This window comes from Wolffia australiana, chromosome 1 (genome assembly GCF_029677425.1).
Source record: "Wolffia australiana isolate 7733 chromosome 1, ASM2967742v1".
NCBI classification, from domain to species: Eukaryota; Viridiplantae; Streptophyta; class Magnoliopsida; order Alismatales; family Araceae; genus Wolffia; species Wolffia australiana.
This window is the reverse complement of record NC_135835.1, coordinates 22,083,098-22,102,161: the sequence shown is the minus strand read 5'-3', so window position 1 is coordinate 22,102,161 and position 19,064 is coordinate 22,083,098. Positions and strand designations below refer to the sequence as shown.

The 19,064-nt window shown below is 42.7% G+C and overlaps 1 protein-coding gene across 2 annotated transcripts; it reads left to right on the top strand.

Moving 5' to 3' along the window:
• The first annotated feature begins 1,141 nt into the window (after positions 1-1,141).
• LOC144710925 (Transducin/WD40 repeat-like superfamily protein) lies at positions 1,142-10,811 on the top strand. Of its 2 annotated transcripts, XM_078584784.1 has the most exons (9): positions 1,142-1,344; positions 1,849-1,884; positions 2,025-2,052; positions 3,014-3,109; positions 8,899-8,973; positions 9,356-9,466; positions 9,824-9,912; positions 10,079-10,163; positions 10,250-10,811. In XM_078584784.1, the coding sequence occupies exons 1-9, from the start codon at positions 1,208-1,210 to the stop codon at positions 10,601-10,603; spliced, it is 1,011 nt and encodes a 336-aa protein (XP_078440910.1). In that variant the 5' UTR covers positions 1,142-1,207; the 3' UTR covers positions 10,604-10,811. The 2 variants fall into 2 exon arrangements, with proteins under 2 accessions (XP_078440910.1, XP_078440903.1); XM_078584777.1 differs by having other exon boundaries at positions 1,149-1,344; positions 1,845-2,052.
• The last annotated feature ends 8,253 nt before the right edge of the window (positions 10,812-19,064 follow it).

The window sequence follows — 19,064 nt, the reverse complement described above, 5'->3', positions numbered from 1 at the left end:
GTCTATCATCAACTATATTAAAACCATAAAACCCCTTGCAGTCTTGAACGTTTCAAATGACATACACAATCTGGAGTCTCGATAAAACATGTTTATTGAATATGTTATCGACTTTTATATCATACCAGAAGCATAACCAGAGTTTTACAATTTGTTTCCAAATTTCTTACAAATTTCTTATAGGGTTTTTGTGGGCATCGAATGACTAAAAAGACGTAACTCTTGTATATTAAATTATTTTTCTTTACTAATTTAAGTACTTAAAAAAAATAATTACTCTTGTATGTTCAATAAATTCAGAGTTGTGCGTTTTCACTGTTATCACCTACTTCGCAATACCCATAAGTATCCCCAAATAATTATGCTAAAATCAAACTAAACAAATCATAAGAAACTTTTAGTTAAGATTAAAGTTTTATTTCATAGTTCTTATTTGGTGTGATCATGATATAATAATTTATGTAAAATATGTTATTCTTCATCTTAAAATTTAATTTGCATCCATTTGACTTTTGAAATCTCACCTCAAAACTTATCATCCGACCATATATTCCCTTTACATCAAAACCACAAAATATCTTAAAATGTCATGTCAAATACATGGCCCATGCCTACTATCCTTCAATCTAAATCTATCTCATTACTTTTATCTTTCCTACTTTTCTCACTCTTATCCATGTACACATTAAAAGTTTTAATATAGTTTATTTATATCTTTTTGTATTCATCATTATTTTATTTCACTCATTGTCAAGGGCCTGATGTATAAATAGCTAGACATGCCAGCCATGGTTACTTAACAGAAAAAATAATAATGTCTCCACCGTTTTCTCTAATCTGTCCACATTAAAAACATCGGTCTTCCTCTAAATAAAATAAGATTTTAATGAAACCGGCCAATTCTCTCTTCTTCCCAAAACTATTCAAAGTATTTCCTTATTTTTTAAAACTCTAATTTTACTAAGAAAAATACCTCTAAAACTACTATCTCTCCTCAATCTATAGAAAATTTCAAGAACTCCTGAAAAAAAGAGCTATAAAACTGTTTTAAACTCTTATATCTCACAGTTTAGAACTGATTTTTGTAATGGGGTGCCCAACAGTGAATTTGGGCCTGTTCTACCGATGCGACTATATAAATAGCTCTTCGCGGCTCGAAGAACGTTGGAACTGAAGAGGAAAGGGAAGGGCTACTACAGAGCTGGAGATGGAGATAGAGATGGAGATCGAGCCTGTCGCGGCCCCGCCTGAGCCTAAATTGTCGTCGCCGTCGAAGCGGCTTGCCGTGAAGCACACTTTGCAGACCAATTTCGGCGACGAATACGTTTTCCAGATTTCTTCGAGGTACTGGTTCAAGTTCGTTCTCTGTCTTCTTTCTGCTTTCTGAGGAATTATTCATTTTAATTTGAGATTTTTTGATAGTAGAGAGTATGCGAAGAGTGGGATTTCACTGCAGGACGTTTTACTGGCCTGTCTTGATAGAATCACCCTTCTGTATCTATATCTATACCGGGTTGACGCTCGTTTCTTAGAGTTATGTTCAATCTACCCTAAATAAAAATCTGTAATCTGTTCTTTGTGATGATAATGCCACAAAATATCAAGTTAGCTCATCCGTCTTTCGTTTTTCTATGGATTATTACAGGCCTCTTGACTCTTCTTTTTCCCATTTCATTTAGTATTTTAATTTGATTTTTTTTGTAAATGCCGCTTAGTCATTTGATACCTTATTCAAAGTTTAACTTGTCTGTCATTTAGTGAAAACAGCTGTTATTTAAGCATTTTTGCAAGTTACCCAATCGCATGGGTCAAAATCTGATTCTTTGATGTATGGTTGATGTAAGCCAGGAGATTTCGTCCTTGGCAGTATCTTTGTCATCACAGGTAATCAAGCTTTATTCGCCAGGGACAGGGCAGTATTTTGGAGAGTGCAGAGGACACAGTGGAAAGATTAATGAAATCTCTTTTTCGATTCCGTCCTCTGCCCATACGCTGTGTTCTTGCTCTTCTGATGGGACTATAAGAGCTTGGGATACCAGATCGTTCAAACAGGTTGGTTCTCCGTAGTTAGAATTCGACTAGCCGTTTAAAAAGGACGTGGGATATTTTTTTTGAAGAAATTCATCGTGAAACAAAACGACCTTTCTATAAGATGACAGTAAACTCGATATTTTTGGGACCATTTCTGTACAAGCTGATTTTTTTTTTTTTGAAACCTTCTGTACAAGCTGATATTTGGTGAAATACTTATCCACTATAATTTATTATTACAAAGATTATTCAACTTCAGTTTAAAAGGCCTGGTCTTTTAAGACAAGATGAGAGCTATTAATAATAACATTGTAAAAAGTTGGAAGGATCATGAGATATGTCTATTAAGCCTGACTCTCAATGACCTGAAATTCCAACGCTGGTTAAAGTTATAATAATTAAGTCGTTAGGAGATATGAGCCTTACTGTCAAATGACTTTTCGTATGGACGGGAAGATGACTAAAACACTTTGGATACATCTCGTGTGAAGAACAAATTTTCTACGAAACCTTCTCTTGGTACAGGAACCCGATTTTAGTTGTGGTCATTACGGTCACTAGGGTCTATCCAAGCGTGCACAAATACCACTGGAGGCAAAGAAGGTGAGCGAAGCCGAGAATTATATATCCGCTAGTTTTCTTAGTTGCATTAAGCCGTACCCACTCCAGAATTTTTGTGTAACATTTCTCTGCCTGATTGCATGATAACAAAAGTAAGTGAAATCATTGGATTATAAAAAAAATGACGACAATGGATAATTTTCAAGGTTTCATATGATAATTTTTTCTACATTTACCAGTAAATTTAATTCTTGTTTGGATTGAGTCGCCTTCTATAACTCTAAATTACCAAATATTAAAGCATAGGCTAGTTGGGTAAGATTAACTGGCAAAGAACTAATCAAACTTTTATGGCGTTTGACTTTATTAACATTTTTCTCTTTTTTCCTCGCTAATTTTTTGATTGATTTGAGCATAATAGGTATCCACGCTAGTGGCTGCTCCGAACCAAGAAGTCTATAGTTTTGGTGTTGGCGGATCAAGCGGGAACCTTCTTGCTGCCGGCTGCAATGAGCAGGTATAAAGGTTGAAGTGTGTTTTCCCTCTCTCAGGTTTAAGATTTGATCCTTACAAAATAGATTTATGGCGCCTTAAATATTTGTTGTATGCTTTGGCTCTTTATTTTTGGTGAATCCAGGATTCATTAAGTTGTTTCCTTGTGGGAGAATGCGGTTTGCACCCTAATCCTATATCTGTGTCGTGTTCAGCATCGTCATTATCATCATCATTATCGGGAGGGTCACCGATTTTGTGTGATCTCTCCTCTCTTTCTTCATCATCATCATCTCTCGCTACATGTGTTTACGCTCATATATCTCTCTACATTCATTCGCTCTGTTCTTTACAGCATTTTTATTTGATACGATCCCAGTAAGAGTATATGAAAGAAGAAAGAGACGAGGCCAGAAAGGCAGCGGGCCAGCTGGCGCTGAGCTGGCCAAATAACCACCCTTCTTGAAAGGGTAGTTAGTTAGGAAATAAAAGAGTAGAAATAAGGAGCGAAGGGGGAGAAGAAAGGGGAGGGAGCATTTCGGGTTTCTTGAGCAAGGGGTCGGGAGGAGCAGAGCTGCATTCGGCGAGCTGCCTCTACGGTGATCTTGAGAAGAAGATTCGAAGGCGACGTGGACTTGTACCAGAGTACGAGGAGCGGAATCAAGATCCTTCTGTAAGTCTTAAATTCCAGCAGTTGCTTTTACCATTTGGGACTGCATCGTATCATTGGTATCAGAGCTGCGATCTTGGCTTTCCAATGACGTTGAAAGAGGTGGAAGCGAGATTGGAGGCGAAGGAGGTGGAAATGGGCGAAATGAAAGAGGAACAAAAGAGGTTAGGGGAAGAAATGAAATTGTTGCGAGATGAAGCAAAGGAAAATGGTGAAATGCTAAGGCAAGTGCTCAGAAGTCTAGCAATGCTGAATCAAGGTAATGCACCAGAAGAACGACCGAGTATGGGCCTTGCCAGACAAGTAAGAAGAAAGGGAAGAGTCCTACAATGGAATACGTGGATACCAGGAAGGAAGCGCCCATAGATTATGCAAATCGAGCACAAATGCAGCTAGCCAGAAGTAAGATGGAAGCACCTAAGTTTCGGGGAGATGACGTAGAAGGGTGGGTAAGAGGAATGGAACGATTTTTTCAGGTTCAGGAAGTGCTAGAGGAAGATCGTATTGATGTGGCTATGGCCAACCTCGAGGGTGAAGCATTGCAATGGTATCTGTGGACGACGGATCGTTACACATTTACAGGGTGGAACGATTTTAAGATTCAAATAGGAAGGAGGTTCGACGAAACACTGGGCGATAATATCAAGCATCAGTTCATGGACATCAAGCAAACAGGGACCGTAAAAGAGTACAGAAAAGAGTTCGAGAGGTTATCTGTTTATCTGCCACCCATGCCTGAGGACATAATGTATGACATTTTTTTGAAAGGACTCAAGGTCGAAATCCAGACAGAAATGGACGTTGAAGAATTCTTGGGACTGAGAAGATTGATGGACTTGGCGTTGAAGACAGAGAAAAGATTGAAGGCCTTATGGCAAGCATGGGAGCACCATTGCATGGCAAGAGGGAGAACATCGAGCAGTGGTCCACGTTTCCAAGGGAGTAAGGCTACCAACATCGGTCCATCAGGAGCGAGTGGAGGCAACTTTTCCTCGACTAAGTGGAGAGAATCAGAGACCCAACAAGAGGCGCCCGCATACAGGAAGAAAATCATGCTCACTGGTGAGGAATTCCAGAAAAGGAGGGAGAAGGGACTGTGCTATAACTGTAATGAGAAGTTTGGTCCGGGTCACGGTGCAAGAAGACCTTACAGATTGTGATTGTGAGCGAGGAAGAACGTGACAATGGCGGACCAGACGCAGTTGCTATCTTAGAAGTCGAAGAGGACAACTCTCCAGAAGCACAATTATTGTCCACATGTCTCACTTAATTCCATGTTAGGATGGAATAATCCCAGATCGATTAAATTGATGGGGAAATTGAATGGCAGAGAAATCATAGTGCTTATTGACAGTGGGGCATCTCACAATTTCTTGGGTACAGGACTGGTGGAGGAGTTTCAATTTCAATGTGATACCTCTGTTTTGTTTGAGGTAACTTTGGGCAATGGGGAGACCAATAAAGGCCAAGGTCTATGTTTGGGAGTCAAGTATACACTTCAGGGATAGAGATGAGTAGTGACTTTTTACCTTCCCATTGAAGGGCATCGACATGATATTGGGTATGGCGTGGTTATCCTCTCTGGGCTGGACTCATATCCATTGGGAGAAACATATCTTAAAATTCAGAAGAGGGGAAGAGGTGGTTACCTTAAGAGGAGATCAGAGGTTGACCAAGACGCACATAAATCCTCATTCGGCCGATAAAGAGATGAAGAGGAGTCAATTTCTGATGATGGAATTATATCGCCTAGACCATTGTGTCACCTTGCCACAAACGCTATCAGAGAAGGGGTTAGAAGAGAAACTCAGACTAAGTTTCCCCAGGGTCTTTGAACCACTGACGGCTTTACCACCTGAAAGACCGACAGATCATGCTATACAACTGTTACCCCAGGCCCAGCCCATCAATCAACGACCCTATAAGTATTCATTTTTGCAGAAGGATGAGATTGAGAAACTGGTACAGGAGCTGTTGAAGGCAGAATTCATTCGACCGTCACATAGTCCCTTCGCAAGCCCAGTCTTACTGGTTAAGAAGAAAGATGCCGGATGGCGATTTTGTGTTGATTACCGTGCACTTAATATAATAACTATACCAAATCGATATCCAATTCCTGTGGTGGAAGAATTATTGGATGAACTCCATGGCGCATTATTGTTTTCCAAGTTAGATCTGAAATCGGGGTATCATCAGATCAGGATGAAAGAAGAGGACGCGTTCATAAAACTGCATTTAAAACCCATGAAGGGCATTATGAATTCCGGGTTATGCCCTTTGGGCTTATGAACGCCCCAGCTACATTTCAATCTCTTATGAACCACCTGTTTCATCCGTACCTCAGAAAATTCTTACTGTTGTTTTTTGATGATATATTGATTTACAGTAAGTCATTGGAAGACCATGAGTCACATTTGCAACAAGTCTTTACTGTCCTGGCTGATAATGATCTTCATGTGAATCCCAAAAAGTGTCAATTGGCTTGCAATCAGTTGGAATTCCTGGGGCATTGGATTTCGCATCAAGGAGTTATGGCGGATAAGTGCAAGGTGGAGGCGATGGTGAGCTGGCCCGTGCATCAAGAATCTCAAGCAACTGCGAGGGTTCTTGGGTTTGACAGGGTATTATCGCAGGTTTGTCAAAGAGTACTCCTTGAAGGCCGCCCCTTTAACAGCATTGCTGAAGAAAGATGCATTTGGGTGGAATGTAGACGCGCAAGCTGCATTTGATCGACTTAAACTAGCAATGAGTTCTACTCCAGTGTTGGCCTTACCAAATTTTGAATTACCTTTTACCATCGAGACGGACGCATCAGGAGTAGGCATTGGTGCTGTCCTCATACAGAATGGACGACCCATCGCTTATTTTAGTCAGGTCCTTCCCAAGCGGAGCCAAGTCAAATCTGCTTATGAACGTGAATTGATGGCTATTGTCCTGTCAGTGCAGAAATGGCGACACTATTTGACACATTTGCCTTTCATTATCCGCACCGATCAGTACAGTCTTAAATACTTATTGTGTCAGAAGCAGATTCAGGAGCCGTAGCAAATGGGCTTACAAATTACTGGGGTTTAATTTGAAATTGAAGATAAACCAGGGAAGAGCAATGTTGTAGCGGATGCATTATCCAGGGCCCCATCATCATTGGAAGTCAATGCATTGCAAGTGTCCAGGTTCCAGCTATTAGACCAAGCGATCATCCAACAGGAGGTGGGTCAGGATCTGAAATTTCAAAAAGTAATTAAGGAGTTGCGACTCAGTCCATTTTCCTATCCAAAGTTCAAATTATACAAGGATACCCTACTGTACAAGGGACGACTGGTGCTTACGGGGACTTCTTCATTACTACCACAAGTGTTACAGACCTATCATGATTCAGCACCGGGGGCATACGGGATGCAACGAACCTATAAGCGCATTGCTCAAGACTTATACTGGCCACGCATGAAAGATCACATAAAGAGATATGTGAATCAGTGTCATATTTGTCAAACTAACAAGATATCTTCCTCTCACCTGCTGGGTTATTACAAGCTCTACCCATTCCTGAACGCATCTGGGAAGACATATCGTTAGATTTCATAGAAGGGCTGCCAACATCACAGATTCAACTGCATTATGGTGATTGTGGACAGACTGAGCAAGTATAGTCACTTCCTACCACTGAAACACCCATTTACTGCCCGAGATGTAGCTGACATCTTCGTCCGAGAAATTGTATGCTTGCATGGGATACCCTCCTCAATTGTTTCAGACAGAGATAAAATCTTTACCAGTATGTTCTGGAAGGAGTTGTTCCGCTTGCAAGGCACCACATTATGCATGAGTTCCTCGTACCACCCCCAAACAGATGGTCAAACAGAGGTGGTAAACAGATGTTTGGAATCATATTTACGCTGTTTTGCTGGTGAGAAACCGAAGTCTTGGTCCAAGTGGCTCCATTGGGCAGAGTTCTCTTATAATACAGCTTTCCATTCATCCATTCAGATGACACCTTTCAAAGCAGTGTATGGGAGGGACCCACCAAAACTTTTGTACTATGGGACCCCTTCATCTCCACTTGAGTCTGTCGACACTCTATTAAAAGAGAGAGATGATACTCTGAAAGTGATAAGAAACAACTTACTAGCGGCGCAATCCAGCATGAAACGCCAAGCGGATAAGCACCGAAGAGACCTTGAGTTTCAGGTGGGGGAACAAGTGTATCTTCGATTACGTCCCTACCGCATGAAGTCCTTAGCAAAAAGGATCAATGAAAAGTTATCTCCAAAATATTTTGGTCCATTTCGGATCTTACAAAAGGTGGGGCCTGTGGCCTACAAACTAGAACTGCCAGACAGTTGTTCCCTACATCCGGTGTTCCACGTATCTAAACTAAGGAAAGCAGTGGGTCCAGGCAGGGTCACGCAATTACTGCCTCCTTCATTTACTGATGATTTTGAGTGGCAGCTATCTCCAGCAGAGGTGGTGTCGGCTAGGAGACGGAATGGACAAGTGGAACTGTTGATTAAATGGAAAGGGCTTCCAGAAGAAGATGCATCATGGGAACCTCTATCAGTCATCCGAGGGCAATTCCCCGACATCCACCTTGGGGACAAGGTGATAGTCGATGAGGGGGAAATGATACGATCCCAGTAAGAGTATATGAAAGAAGAAAGAGAGGAGGCCAGAAAGGCAGCGGGCCAGCTGGCGCTGAGCTGGCCAAATAACCACCCTTCTTGAAAGGGTAGTTAGTTAGGAAATAAAAGAGTAGAAATAAGGAGCGAAGGGGGAGAAGAAAGGGGAGGGAGCATTTCGGGTTTCTTGAGCAAGGGGTCGGGAGGAGCAGAGCTGCATTCGGCGAGCTGCCTCTACGGTGATCTTGAGAAGAAGATTCGAAGGCGACGTGGACTTGTACCAGAGTACGAGGAGCGGAATCAAGATCCTTCTGTAAGTCTTAAATTCCAGCAGTTGCTTTTACCATTTGGGACTGCATCATATCATTATTCTCTCTTTCTATGCCTGTTTGATATCGGATAAACTATCTCGGGTCCTGCTTTAAAAAAAAAGAAAAAAAATCATTCTTCAAATAACTAGGTCATTCTGGCAGATCTCCGACTCTTTATGGCCATTGATTGCAGACTCATTTATCTTTCCTTTGCCAGATTCTATTTTGGGACTTGAGAAGCGAGAAGAAGCTTTGCAGTCTGGAAGACTCACACATAGAGGATGTCACGCAGGTACGCTCGTGGGACCTTTCCTGTTCCAATTTCTGCAAAACTTCAGTTTCGAGTTCCTGGCTTAAAAAGAATTCAATTTAAAGTATTTTAATTTTTTACCAACACATTATGCGGTAATAAAATGAATGAATCAATGAAGTATCAATGAGGGTTTATCGTTATAACGTTTTTTGGCTAAAGGTTTTAGGGTTTGGGTAAAAGTTTTAGGGATTTGAGTACAGGGTTTTTGGGTTTTAAGGTTTGAGGTTAATGGTTTTAGTGCAATACAAAGTTGTTTGGGCTTTCACTTGCTTGGTGCAGACCTTGTACAGATTCGCAGGATGGGCACGAATTATGAATTATCATCATGGCTAAATTTTCTGGAAAACAAATTTCCTTTCAGGTGCGATTTGTTCCTGATCAGCCAAATAAGCTTATCTCGGGATCTGTTGATGGACTATTGTGCCTATTTGACACCAGTGGCCCTATAGATGACGAGGACCACTTAGAATCGGTATGGAAGTTCAGTTCTTCTATTCCTGTTGTTTTCTTGGCCCCTGCTTTCTCGAAAGCCTTTTTATACCTTTAACTGTTATCATTATTAGTTATATGATGCCTATTTTGAGATGTCTACTTGTGGGCTATGACAAATTAGTTGGCAAAATTTAGTCATTTCTGAGAAAAATTGAGCCGCGGGGGAAGATTTTTTGCAATTGCTTTTTATTGCTATCTATTTTTTTGTTAAACGCAAAAATGCCCTTTTAAATGCATTTAATCCCATTGTATCTCTACTGGCAATTGCCTCAATTCCTGAGAAATTACTTCTTTCCGTCTGGACACATCATCGCACACTCTTCATTTATCATTTCAGGTTATGAATGTGGGAACATCAGTCAGCAGAATAGGGTTTTTTGGCCAAAATCAAAAGCTTTGGTGCCTGACGCATATTGAAACGTTAAGGTATCGTATACGTTAATAGATTCTTTAAGTTAACATGCCGCGACTTTCTTTAATCGAAATCCAGTCCAATATTCATTAATTTTTTTCTCATTACATTCTCACGTTCGTTTTGATTGGTGTCTTGATCTGCCTGTTACTAATCAGATTAAAAAAATTATACTTTCAGCACATGGGATTGGAACGATGCAAGACAAGAGCTCGGATTTGATAATGCTCGGTCCTTGGCATCGGAAAACTGGAATCTAGAAAACGTAAATTTTTGGATTATATTACCAATAATTTGTTCCCCGGTCTCGTAAACTGTAGGCACTACTGATCTTATCTGGTTCTTCGGTAGGTCGACTACTTCGTGGACTGCTTTGCCGGGCCCAACGACGATCTATGGTTAATTGGGGGGACAAATTCAGGGACTTTGGGCTACTTTCCAGTGGGCCCGGGAATTGGCCCAGTAGAAGCCACTCTTGAAGGGGGACATTCAGGGGTTGTAAGGACGATTTTACCCTCGTCTAGTGCCCATGGCAGCCTCTCACGGAGCAAGGGCATTTTCGGGTGGAGCGGTGGGGAAGATGGCAGGTTATGTTGGTGGATAGAAGACGGCGCCTCGGAGGCGAAGCAGTCATGGATCTCTGCATCGCTGGTGGAGAGAGCCAAGAAGAAAGTCCACAAGAACCATCGGCATCATCCCTACTAAGTTTGGTAAGAAATGTTTTTTTTTTCCTGGGTAATGTTGGTTCTTGGAGTTGCATGTGGATTAAGTTTATTAGGCGTCATTATTTAATTAAATACGTGCGAGCGTTAGAGTCATTTGGAAAGAGGAAGGGATTGTTAGGTCTTGTTTAAGTTTCTTGGAGTTTCATGCGAATTAAGTTAATTTTTAAATTAAATATTTATCAGTATCAGTGTCATCTTAGTTGGCAGCATAAATTATATTCGAGTTTCTTGGAGCTCAATGTGGATTTTTAAATTTAATTAGGCTTGATTTTTGAATCAATTTAAGATCTTCAGTGAATCAGTCGGAAAGAGGAAAAGAAAGTTAGCTCTTGATTTGTCTGATTCATCCTGGATGAAAACATAAATCATGGTTAAGTTTCTTGTACTTTTATGTGGATTGAATAAGCTAGGCATGTCTTTTTCGTTGGAACATTTTCAGTGTCAGAATCATTTGGAGGGCACTCAAGGCTTAGTAGAACATGCAAAAGAAAAACAGAAACACACTAGCTAGTATATTTTATGAGTGGTAAAATCTTAAACAGGTCTATGCTCAGGTTGGCTACGTAATAAAGTTGTTGATCTATGAGCATGTTCTGATTGATTCCTAGGTGATTATTATGATTTAACTTATATTTTCTGAAAGAAAGAGGGAAGATCATCCTGAAATGGTGATCAACCCGAATGTATATTATGCATGAAAAGAAAATACATGTAGGATGTGACCAACCAAAAGCTCCTCTCTCCAATCATTCATCCCTCTGAAATCATTATGAAATCATTGTGTTTCAGGAGATTCGAGAAGCATTATAGATTTATGTTCTTAGACTGTTACTATATCCATTCATATTGCTCCAAGTCAAATCATTCAAATATAATATAGATAATCATGTTTTCTTTATTTCTTCATTTAATTTGGTGATTATATCAAACGTAAATGACTAATTTTGTGACATTTTTTAAATTAATAATTCAGGGCATTATTACTTTCAAAGAAGCACATTGACTCAGAAAAAAAGTACAGAAGGAAACAACCGGGTGGGGTATAGCTCGTAGGACTCACATGGGTGCCAAAAGATCTTATTTTAATACTAAACATTCAATCTCTATGATTAGAAAATAATATTTTATTTTTCTTTCAATTTGACAAATAAAATAAATGTAATTTTGATTTCTTGTATATGTTTGACCACAGCCTAGAACTCTTGGAGTGTGGCAGAACATATTAAAGTAAAGGCAACTGTCATGGAGTTTTAGTTTTCAAACATCTAATATGGAATGTAACTAATATTATCTCAACTTAAGCATTTAAGATAAAGTTTGAAGTTAAGATGAGTGGTATTTAATTGCTTAAGTTAAGATAATATTAGTTCCATTCCATATTAGATGTTTGAAAACTAAAACTCCATGACAGTTGCCTTAACTGTAGTCTGTTCATTCACATGCCATCTGTTCCAGGCTGTGGTCTGATGTATAAAGGAATAAAATGTACATTTATTTATTTTTTAAATCAATATGAAAATAAAACCACAAATCAATGATGCCGTGCAAGGGCAATATCATCTTATTGTAATAACTGAGACTAATTAGACAACTACCTATGTTCCCATTTTTCCAAAACTGGAGACAGTATGAATTTCAGGAAATTCCCATCTTCTTAACTATCCTCTTAGGTGTTAATATCTAGTAATATAAAGACCAAGCTCCCTTCCTCATTGTATATATAATTCCCACATGGAGGAAATATATCATTTCATGGCCATCCTCAGCCGTGCATTTTTTCAAATTCCAACCAGTTGCTTACACTCTATGCATCCTTCAACTCGAGGGCCACAATAAAAACAACTCTCATGGCAAGTAAATGCATTTCAAAAATTTGGCAACTGCTGCTGGCCTACTCCTTTTCCCTTGCTTGGAAGAAAACACAAACACATTAATGTCCCTGGAATATTGAGAGATGCTAGGAAGATGACCTATGTGTTCCTAGATCCATTACCACATTTCCAAAGTATCTCTCTAATCTCAACACACTAGCATGATCATCATGATCACCAAAGAAAAAAGATAGCAAATCAAGTTTAATTAGTTTTTGCAACTGAATCAAGGTATGCTCCAGGGTATGCCCTGGATAATTCAAATCGAACCAATTTGATGTCTGACTCGGACCTATATTATATGAATATGACCGATTGATAGAAATACTCCAAGACTCCACCTTTGTCATATATTCCATATATCACACTAGATAGATATCGTAGTCAAGGAATAGGATTAACTTTCAAGATGCCTTGATGGTGAAATGGTAGGCACGCGAGACTCAAAATCTTGTGCTAAACAGCGTGGAGGTTTGAGTCCTCGTCCTCCATGTGAGAATTATATATACAATGAGGAAGGGAGCTTGGTCTTTATATTACTAGATATTAACACCTAGGAGGAAATATATCATTTCATGGCCATCCTCAGCCGTGCATTTTTTCAAATTCCAACCAGTTGCTTACACTCTATGCATCCTTCAACTCGAGGGCCACAATAAAAACAACTCTCATGGCAAGTAAATGCATTTCAAAAATTTGGCAACTGCTGCTGGCCTACTCCTTTTCCCTTGCTTGGAAGAAAACACAAACACATTAATGTCCCTGGAATATTGAGAGATGCTAGGAAGATGACCTATGTGTTCCTAGATCCATTACCACATTTCCAAAGTATCTCTCTAATCTCAACATTAGTGTAGATGAAACTTGAACATGATTAAGTTGCAAAAACTAATTAAACTTGATTTGCTATCTTTTTTCTTTGGTGACCATGATGATCATGCTATGTGTTGATTGCATGAAATGTTTGCCTTACTGTTTTGAGAACTTTATGTAGCGTTTAAATGAAATTTCCTTTCTATTTCATATTGATATATTTCTCCTTGCATATTGTCCCATGTACTATTATCCTTTCATTGCATTTTTCAATAATTAATACATTCTATGCATTTCCTGATTTTGAGAATTTTTGAACATCACCAGAACATTCATCAAATCTCTCTTTTTTGAGAAAATATGGATAACACTTGGGCAGCAAAGGGCAACACTTAAACAATGTACATCTTACTTTTTTTTTGACGAAACATTTTTCTTCATAGAAATATTGTATAAAGTCAATTCAGACCTTCGACAAAAATAGAATTAAATGCAAATAAATGTTACAAACTTCACTGTTGGATGAAATATTAGAAGTATACATTTAATCATTAAGAATTTATATAAATAATAAAAAAAACTGAATTTGGTCAGTCCAGACCAAGACTGTGGCCTGGATTTTTTTGGGTCTGATCTCAACTTTGGCCTTAGGACAAGACTGGACTGGATGAGAAAATATAATATGTTTTAGGTTATAATTGATAAAATAATACTTTTATTTTATAACTCAAAATAGTATCTCTCCAATTAAACTTAAAACTTCTGCATTTAATTCTGTAATCAAGCTATTCTACTCAGTGACATTCAAGATGAGGACAAAAAATTATCATTAAAAATTAATCATATGATAGAGTGCCTAGAAAAAATATGTTCAATGCAGAATAATAAACTTTGACAGTACCATTTAATTAAATGTACCTGTAAGAACATGCTTCTTTCAGTCGATTAAAAACATGCAATTTTTCAAGTTGTTGGGAAAGTCCCTAGGAAAAAGACTTGAAAAACTACTTAAATACATTTTCATAAAAAAATAGATCTGCAATGATCCCCCACCAACTAACTGCATATTTGTTATTTTGATCTGATCGAATGAAGTCCAATTACGCTTTTCAACATGCCATTCCAAATCACAATGCCATAATGGCCAATCATTCACTGAGTGTGTAACAAGAAATATATGGGATTGAAATCTCTATAATTGTGATCAAGGATAAGGAGAAAAATATTTTATGACCCTTGAAAAGTAAAAAAAATACTGCGGTTATGTGGCATCACGTCATTGGTGGAGAATGACAAAATTATGTGGACGTGCCGCCAAAGTCCACATCGCCATATCACACATATTAATCTTATTAATAATCAAATATCACCTCTTACCTCACATTTTCCTCATTTGCCGACCTGTTATTTTATATGAATCTTTTCTCATCTCTTTAATCAGCATTTAAGTAATATAAATTCCTGATCACAATTCCTTCTAAAGATGATATTTAGTCATAGTTAACTAGCTTTATTTCATTAAATCTTTTTAAAAATTTTATTGATTAAACTCAAAAGACAACACCGATGATTACAAGTTAACTATAACTTTAGTCCTCTGCCATTCTCACTATCTTCCCACTCCAACTCTTTCTTTTCCCATATCACTCTATCATTTCTCGCTCTCTCATTCCTCACTCGTGATGAATTTGATTGTTTCTCTCAAGTTCACAAGGCCAAACACTACTTGACACCAAGGCAACAATCCCATGATGTCTAGATAGACGTGGTCAGATGGAAAAGCGGAACAAATGCAAACTAAGTAAAAGAAAGGGATACCACATTTAACATAACCCTTACAAATGGGACCATCATACTTTCTAAGATTGACATAAATATCATCATAATTTGTTACATTGAAAATTCATGGCGTGTTTTTTGATTTATTGCATTAATGCTCATAGTTTATCTTTTATTGCTAATTTTGAGCTTTTATATTTTCCAAAATCATGACATCAACTTTTTAACTTTGACTTTGATATTGACTTGTCAACCAGTCCGGACCGCAACCTGACTAGGCTGAGACTGGAAGCAACTTCAGGTCTAGGTTTAGGTTTTCACTAAATCTGGGCTGAAGCCTAATAATGACCTTCCCTACCAATTGACCAATCACCCGCTTGAGTAGTTCATTAAATGTACAATTTTCATTTTAATAAATAACGAATCAAAATCACCCATTCTGTCTACCCCCAGGCTCCACACAGTGGGCTGTGCGAAGGGTGGTTAAGAAATTTGTCTGGCCATATAAGGATCAGACTGTCCGGTAGCGACCCATTCTTCAAGCCACGATGGGTCATGGTTCGCCCGAGTCCCCCGCAGGATCTGTTGACGAAGGTTAGTGACACTAAAGGCCATCCCTTAGCTGACACGTGGCTTGAAGGATGCGTCATCCGGATCACATCATCACTAGGGTTTGCCCGTCCCGATACCGGTATCTGATTATGGTATCGGGACGGATGCTGTATTGGATACCGAAAATCAAACTTTTGGTATCCATTTTTTCCGATATCCGGATGTCGGATATCAGTTGCTAAAGTAACGATATTTGATATCGTTATCCGTCTCGATGTCGTCATCCGCCTCTGTCTCTAGAGGAGGATGACGATATCAGATATCAGATGTGGATATCAAATTTCAATATCCAACTGGTGGCGACAGCGTCAACGCATCGACACCAGAAGCTCTGCCACCGTCATCTGAAGTCAACGCCACTGCCAAGGACACGCCACCATCGTCACCAGACCAAGTCCACAAGCCAGCATCATACACGTCTCCACCCACGCACACCCCTTCACGCGTCCTGACACATCACCAAAGGCAGATCCAAAACTTCCCCCTGACGTGACACGAAACCACGTCGCTCGTCTTTATTTTTATTTTTATGAACTGTATTTTCTCTTTCCTCCAAGGCCTATATGTGTAGGCCAATGTTCCAAGAAACAGTTAGGCAAATCATAATTCAGGAATTGAGTTTATTTAACTCTTCTTGGAGGACTTGCCCTAGCCTCCCCTTCTCCCTCAGGTTGCCGCCGTCGTCGCTGCCATCGTCGCCGCCGCCGGCTACCACCTCTCTCTCTCTCTCTCGCCCATCCTCTCCCTCTTCCCTTCTTCCTCTCTGCCTGCACCCATCTCTCCAGCGCAGGCCGCCCCCTGCTCGGTGATGCCGGACGCCGTCAAGACGTCGTTCGGTCGACACTGAGGGTAGCGGTTCATTTGGACAACGGCCGTAAGTGTCGTCCAAACAATGCGGATGGACAGGTATGTATGATGACGATGATGCGTGAAAATCCTATTGTCGTACGTGCGTGCGCCGAAGAGCGGTGTTTGCTGTTCCAGAGATTGACGGGACCGCGTCTAGTGAGGTCAAACGGACCTCCTGAACCTCGCCCGAGAGGGTCGAGGGCAAGTACGTCGCCGAAAGGGGAGACCCCGCTAAGGTGCTCACACACGTCGGGAGAACCCGACTCGTACCAGGCAGGTAAGACTCTCGTGAAAGTATCGTCGTTTTCTCAACCTGTTTCGCTCTCTCCTATTTAACCCCAGCGCGGTGGAGGCAATACTAAAGTAGACTGAAGAAAGTAAGAGACGTAATGGCAGAATGAGGGGTACCTGCGTCGCGCTGGCGACGGAATAGTTGTACTAGGTAAATCCAGAGAAACAACGGGACCGGTGGCGCCGACGTCGGGCTGGTGCTGGGGCGTGCGCGGTGAAGGCGTAGACTGAGGGTGGAGCCGTCACACGACGGTGGCTAATGGGCGAGGCGAGATGCTGGGGTGGCGCGGGGCAGGGCCGCGACAACACGATGTGGCTGGGCCCATCATGAGAGGGACGCATAGCTGAGCGACGCCCAGGAAGGGGGCGCTCACGGCCGTGGCAGCAGAGCGCTGGAGGCGGCAGCAGGTACCCGAACACGGGCGCAGTGTTGCACCCGGCGGGCACCAAGCGGCGTAGCGAGGGTGGCCAGGCGCGCGGTCGCACACAGGGCGCCGAAGGACACCGGCGGCACGGTGGAGGCAGTCAGCAGGCGTGCGATCCCGCGCGTGGGCGCCGGGCGGCGCCGACAGCAGCGGCGTAGGCGGTCAGCAGACGCGCGGTCCCGCGCGAGAGCGCCGGGGGAGGCCGGCAACAGCGGTGTAGGCGGTCAGAGAACGCGCGATCCCGCGCGTGGGCGCTGACCGAGGCCGGCAGCAGTGGTGTAGGCAGTCGGTGAACGTGTGATCCCGCGCGTGGGTGCTGACCGAGGCCGGCAGTAGCGGCACGAGCGATGACGGGTGGCGTGCAGACGGCGGGCGCGTGATTCCGCGCGGGGACGCCGGGCGGGATCGACGGTGGCGACGGGGCGATGAGGTTTGCATCGGCGGACGGCGGGTGTGGGAACGGCGTCGATGCACGACGCGGTGGGGCACACCAGTGACGTCACCACTCGGGGACGTCGGAACCGGGAACGGTGGTGGCGGCGGCACTCTCCTTCTCTTCTCTTTCTCCTTCCTCTTCTTCTTCCTCCTTTCTTCTTCTTCTTCTTTCTGCTCCTTCCCACGATCTGACTCTTCAACTTCCACGTTATAACTTTCAAATTCAAGAGTGAGTAGGGGGGGGGCGCCCTCCCCTCCCTTATATAGGAGAGAGGAAAATGGGCCCCCATAACAAAAGGAACAAAGAAAGAAAAAGGGGGAAATAGAGGAGTGTCAGGCCCACTAAGGATAAGGGGAGGGGATTGAATCCTCATATGGGTTCTTCCCCTCCATTACAAAGACAAACAAAAGGAAAATAGAAATAAAGAAAAACGATGACGAGATATTAATGCTCTGAAGGTGGCGTGTCGTCACGCCGTGTACCTGAATCCAGGGTCGCGCGTTGATGCGGCGGCTCGTCGTGTCGGCCGGACACGTGTCGGTGGCGGGCTTGCTGACGATGCCGGCTCCTCGCGTGTCGGTGCTGCGGTGTCGGACGGTGCCGCGTCATCACCTGGGGCTGCCCACGCTAGATGCCCGGCGCCAGCCGCCTGCCCAGAGCCGCCCGCGCCAACGCCCGGCGCAGGCTGCCCGCCCAAAGCCGCCCGTGCCAGACGCCAGCGCCCGCTGCCCGCTCAGGGCCGCCCGCGCCAATGCCCAGCGCAAGCCGCCCCTGCCAAGGCCATCCGCGCCAGACGCTGGCGCCGGCTGCTCGCCCAAGGCTGCCCCTGCCAACGCCTAGCGCAGGTCGCCCGCACCAGACCCCGGTGCCGGCCGCCCTCGCCAACGCCCAGCACAGGCCGCCCCGGCCAAGGCCGCCCGTGCCAAACACCAGCGCCGGCTGCCCACCCAGGGCCGCCTGCGCCAACGCTAGTGCAGGCTGCCACACCGACCGCCCACACCCCGGACGCCCTCGCCGCCAAAAGTTGTCGTGCATACCGTTTAGGTTTCAGGGCGCTACCCCGAACCCCGCAAGGTGGCAACTCCCCCCCGACCCCCCACCAATTGACCGCGCAGTTGGATCCGCGACACCCTGTCGAAGCGCACATCAATCATCCCGCCAACGACGCCCCACGCCCAAGCACTCCAACCATTGAGCAACCAGGCTCGGTCTGGCCTTCTCATTGCTAGGGCCGCTCAACATCCGGAACGCCCAGATCTTTCGTCCAGTGGGCCGTGTAACGCCCGGATCGCCTAGTTACGTCTCGACTTGAATTTCCCGCAACCTCATCAAGCACTCCGGTGCCGAGGTACCCTTGAACTCTTT

Coding starts and splice junctions, on each gene's coding strand:
- LOC144710925 (XM_078584777.1), top strand. CDS start 1,208: ATGGAGATAGAGATGGAGATCGAGCCTGTCGCGGCCCCGCCTGAGCCT. Junction 9,913..10,078: donor ACGCATATTGAAACGTTAAG/GTATCGTATACG, acceptor TTATACTTTCAG/CACATGGGATTGGAACGATG. Junction 10,164..10,249: donor AAAACTGGAATCTAGAAAAC/GTAAATTTTTGG, acceptor GTTCTTCGGTAG/GTCGACTACTTCGTGGACTG.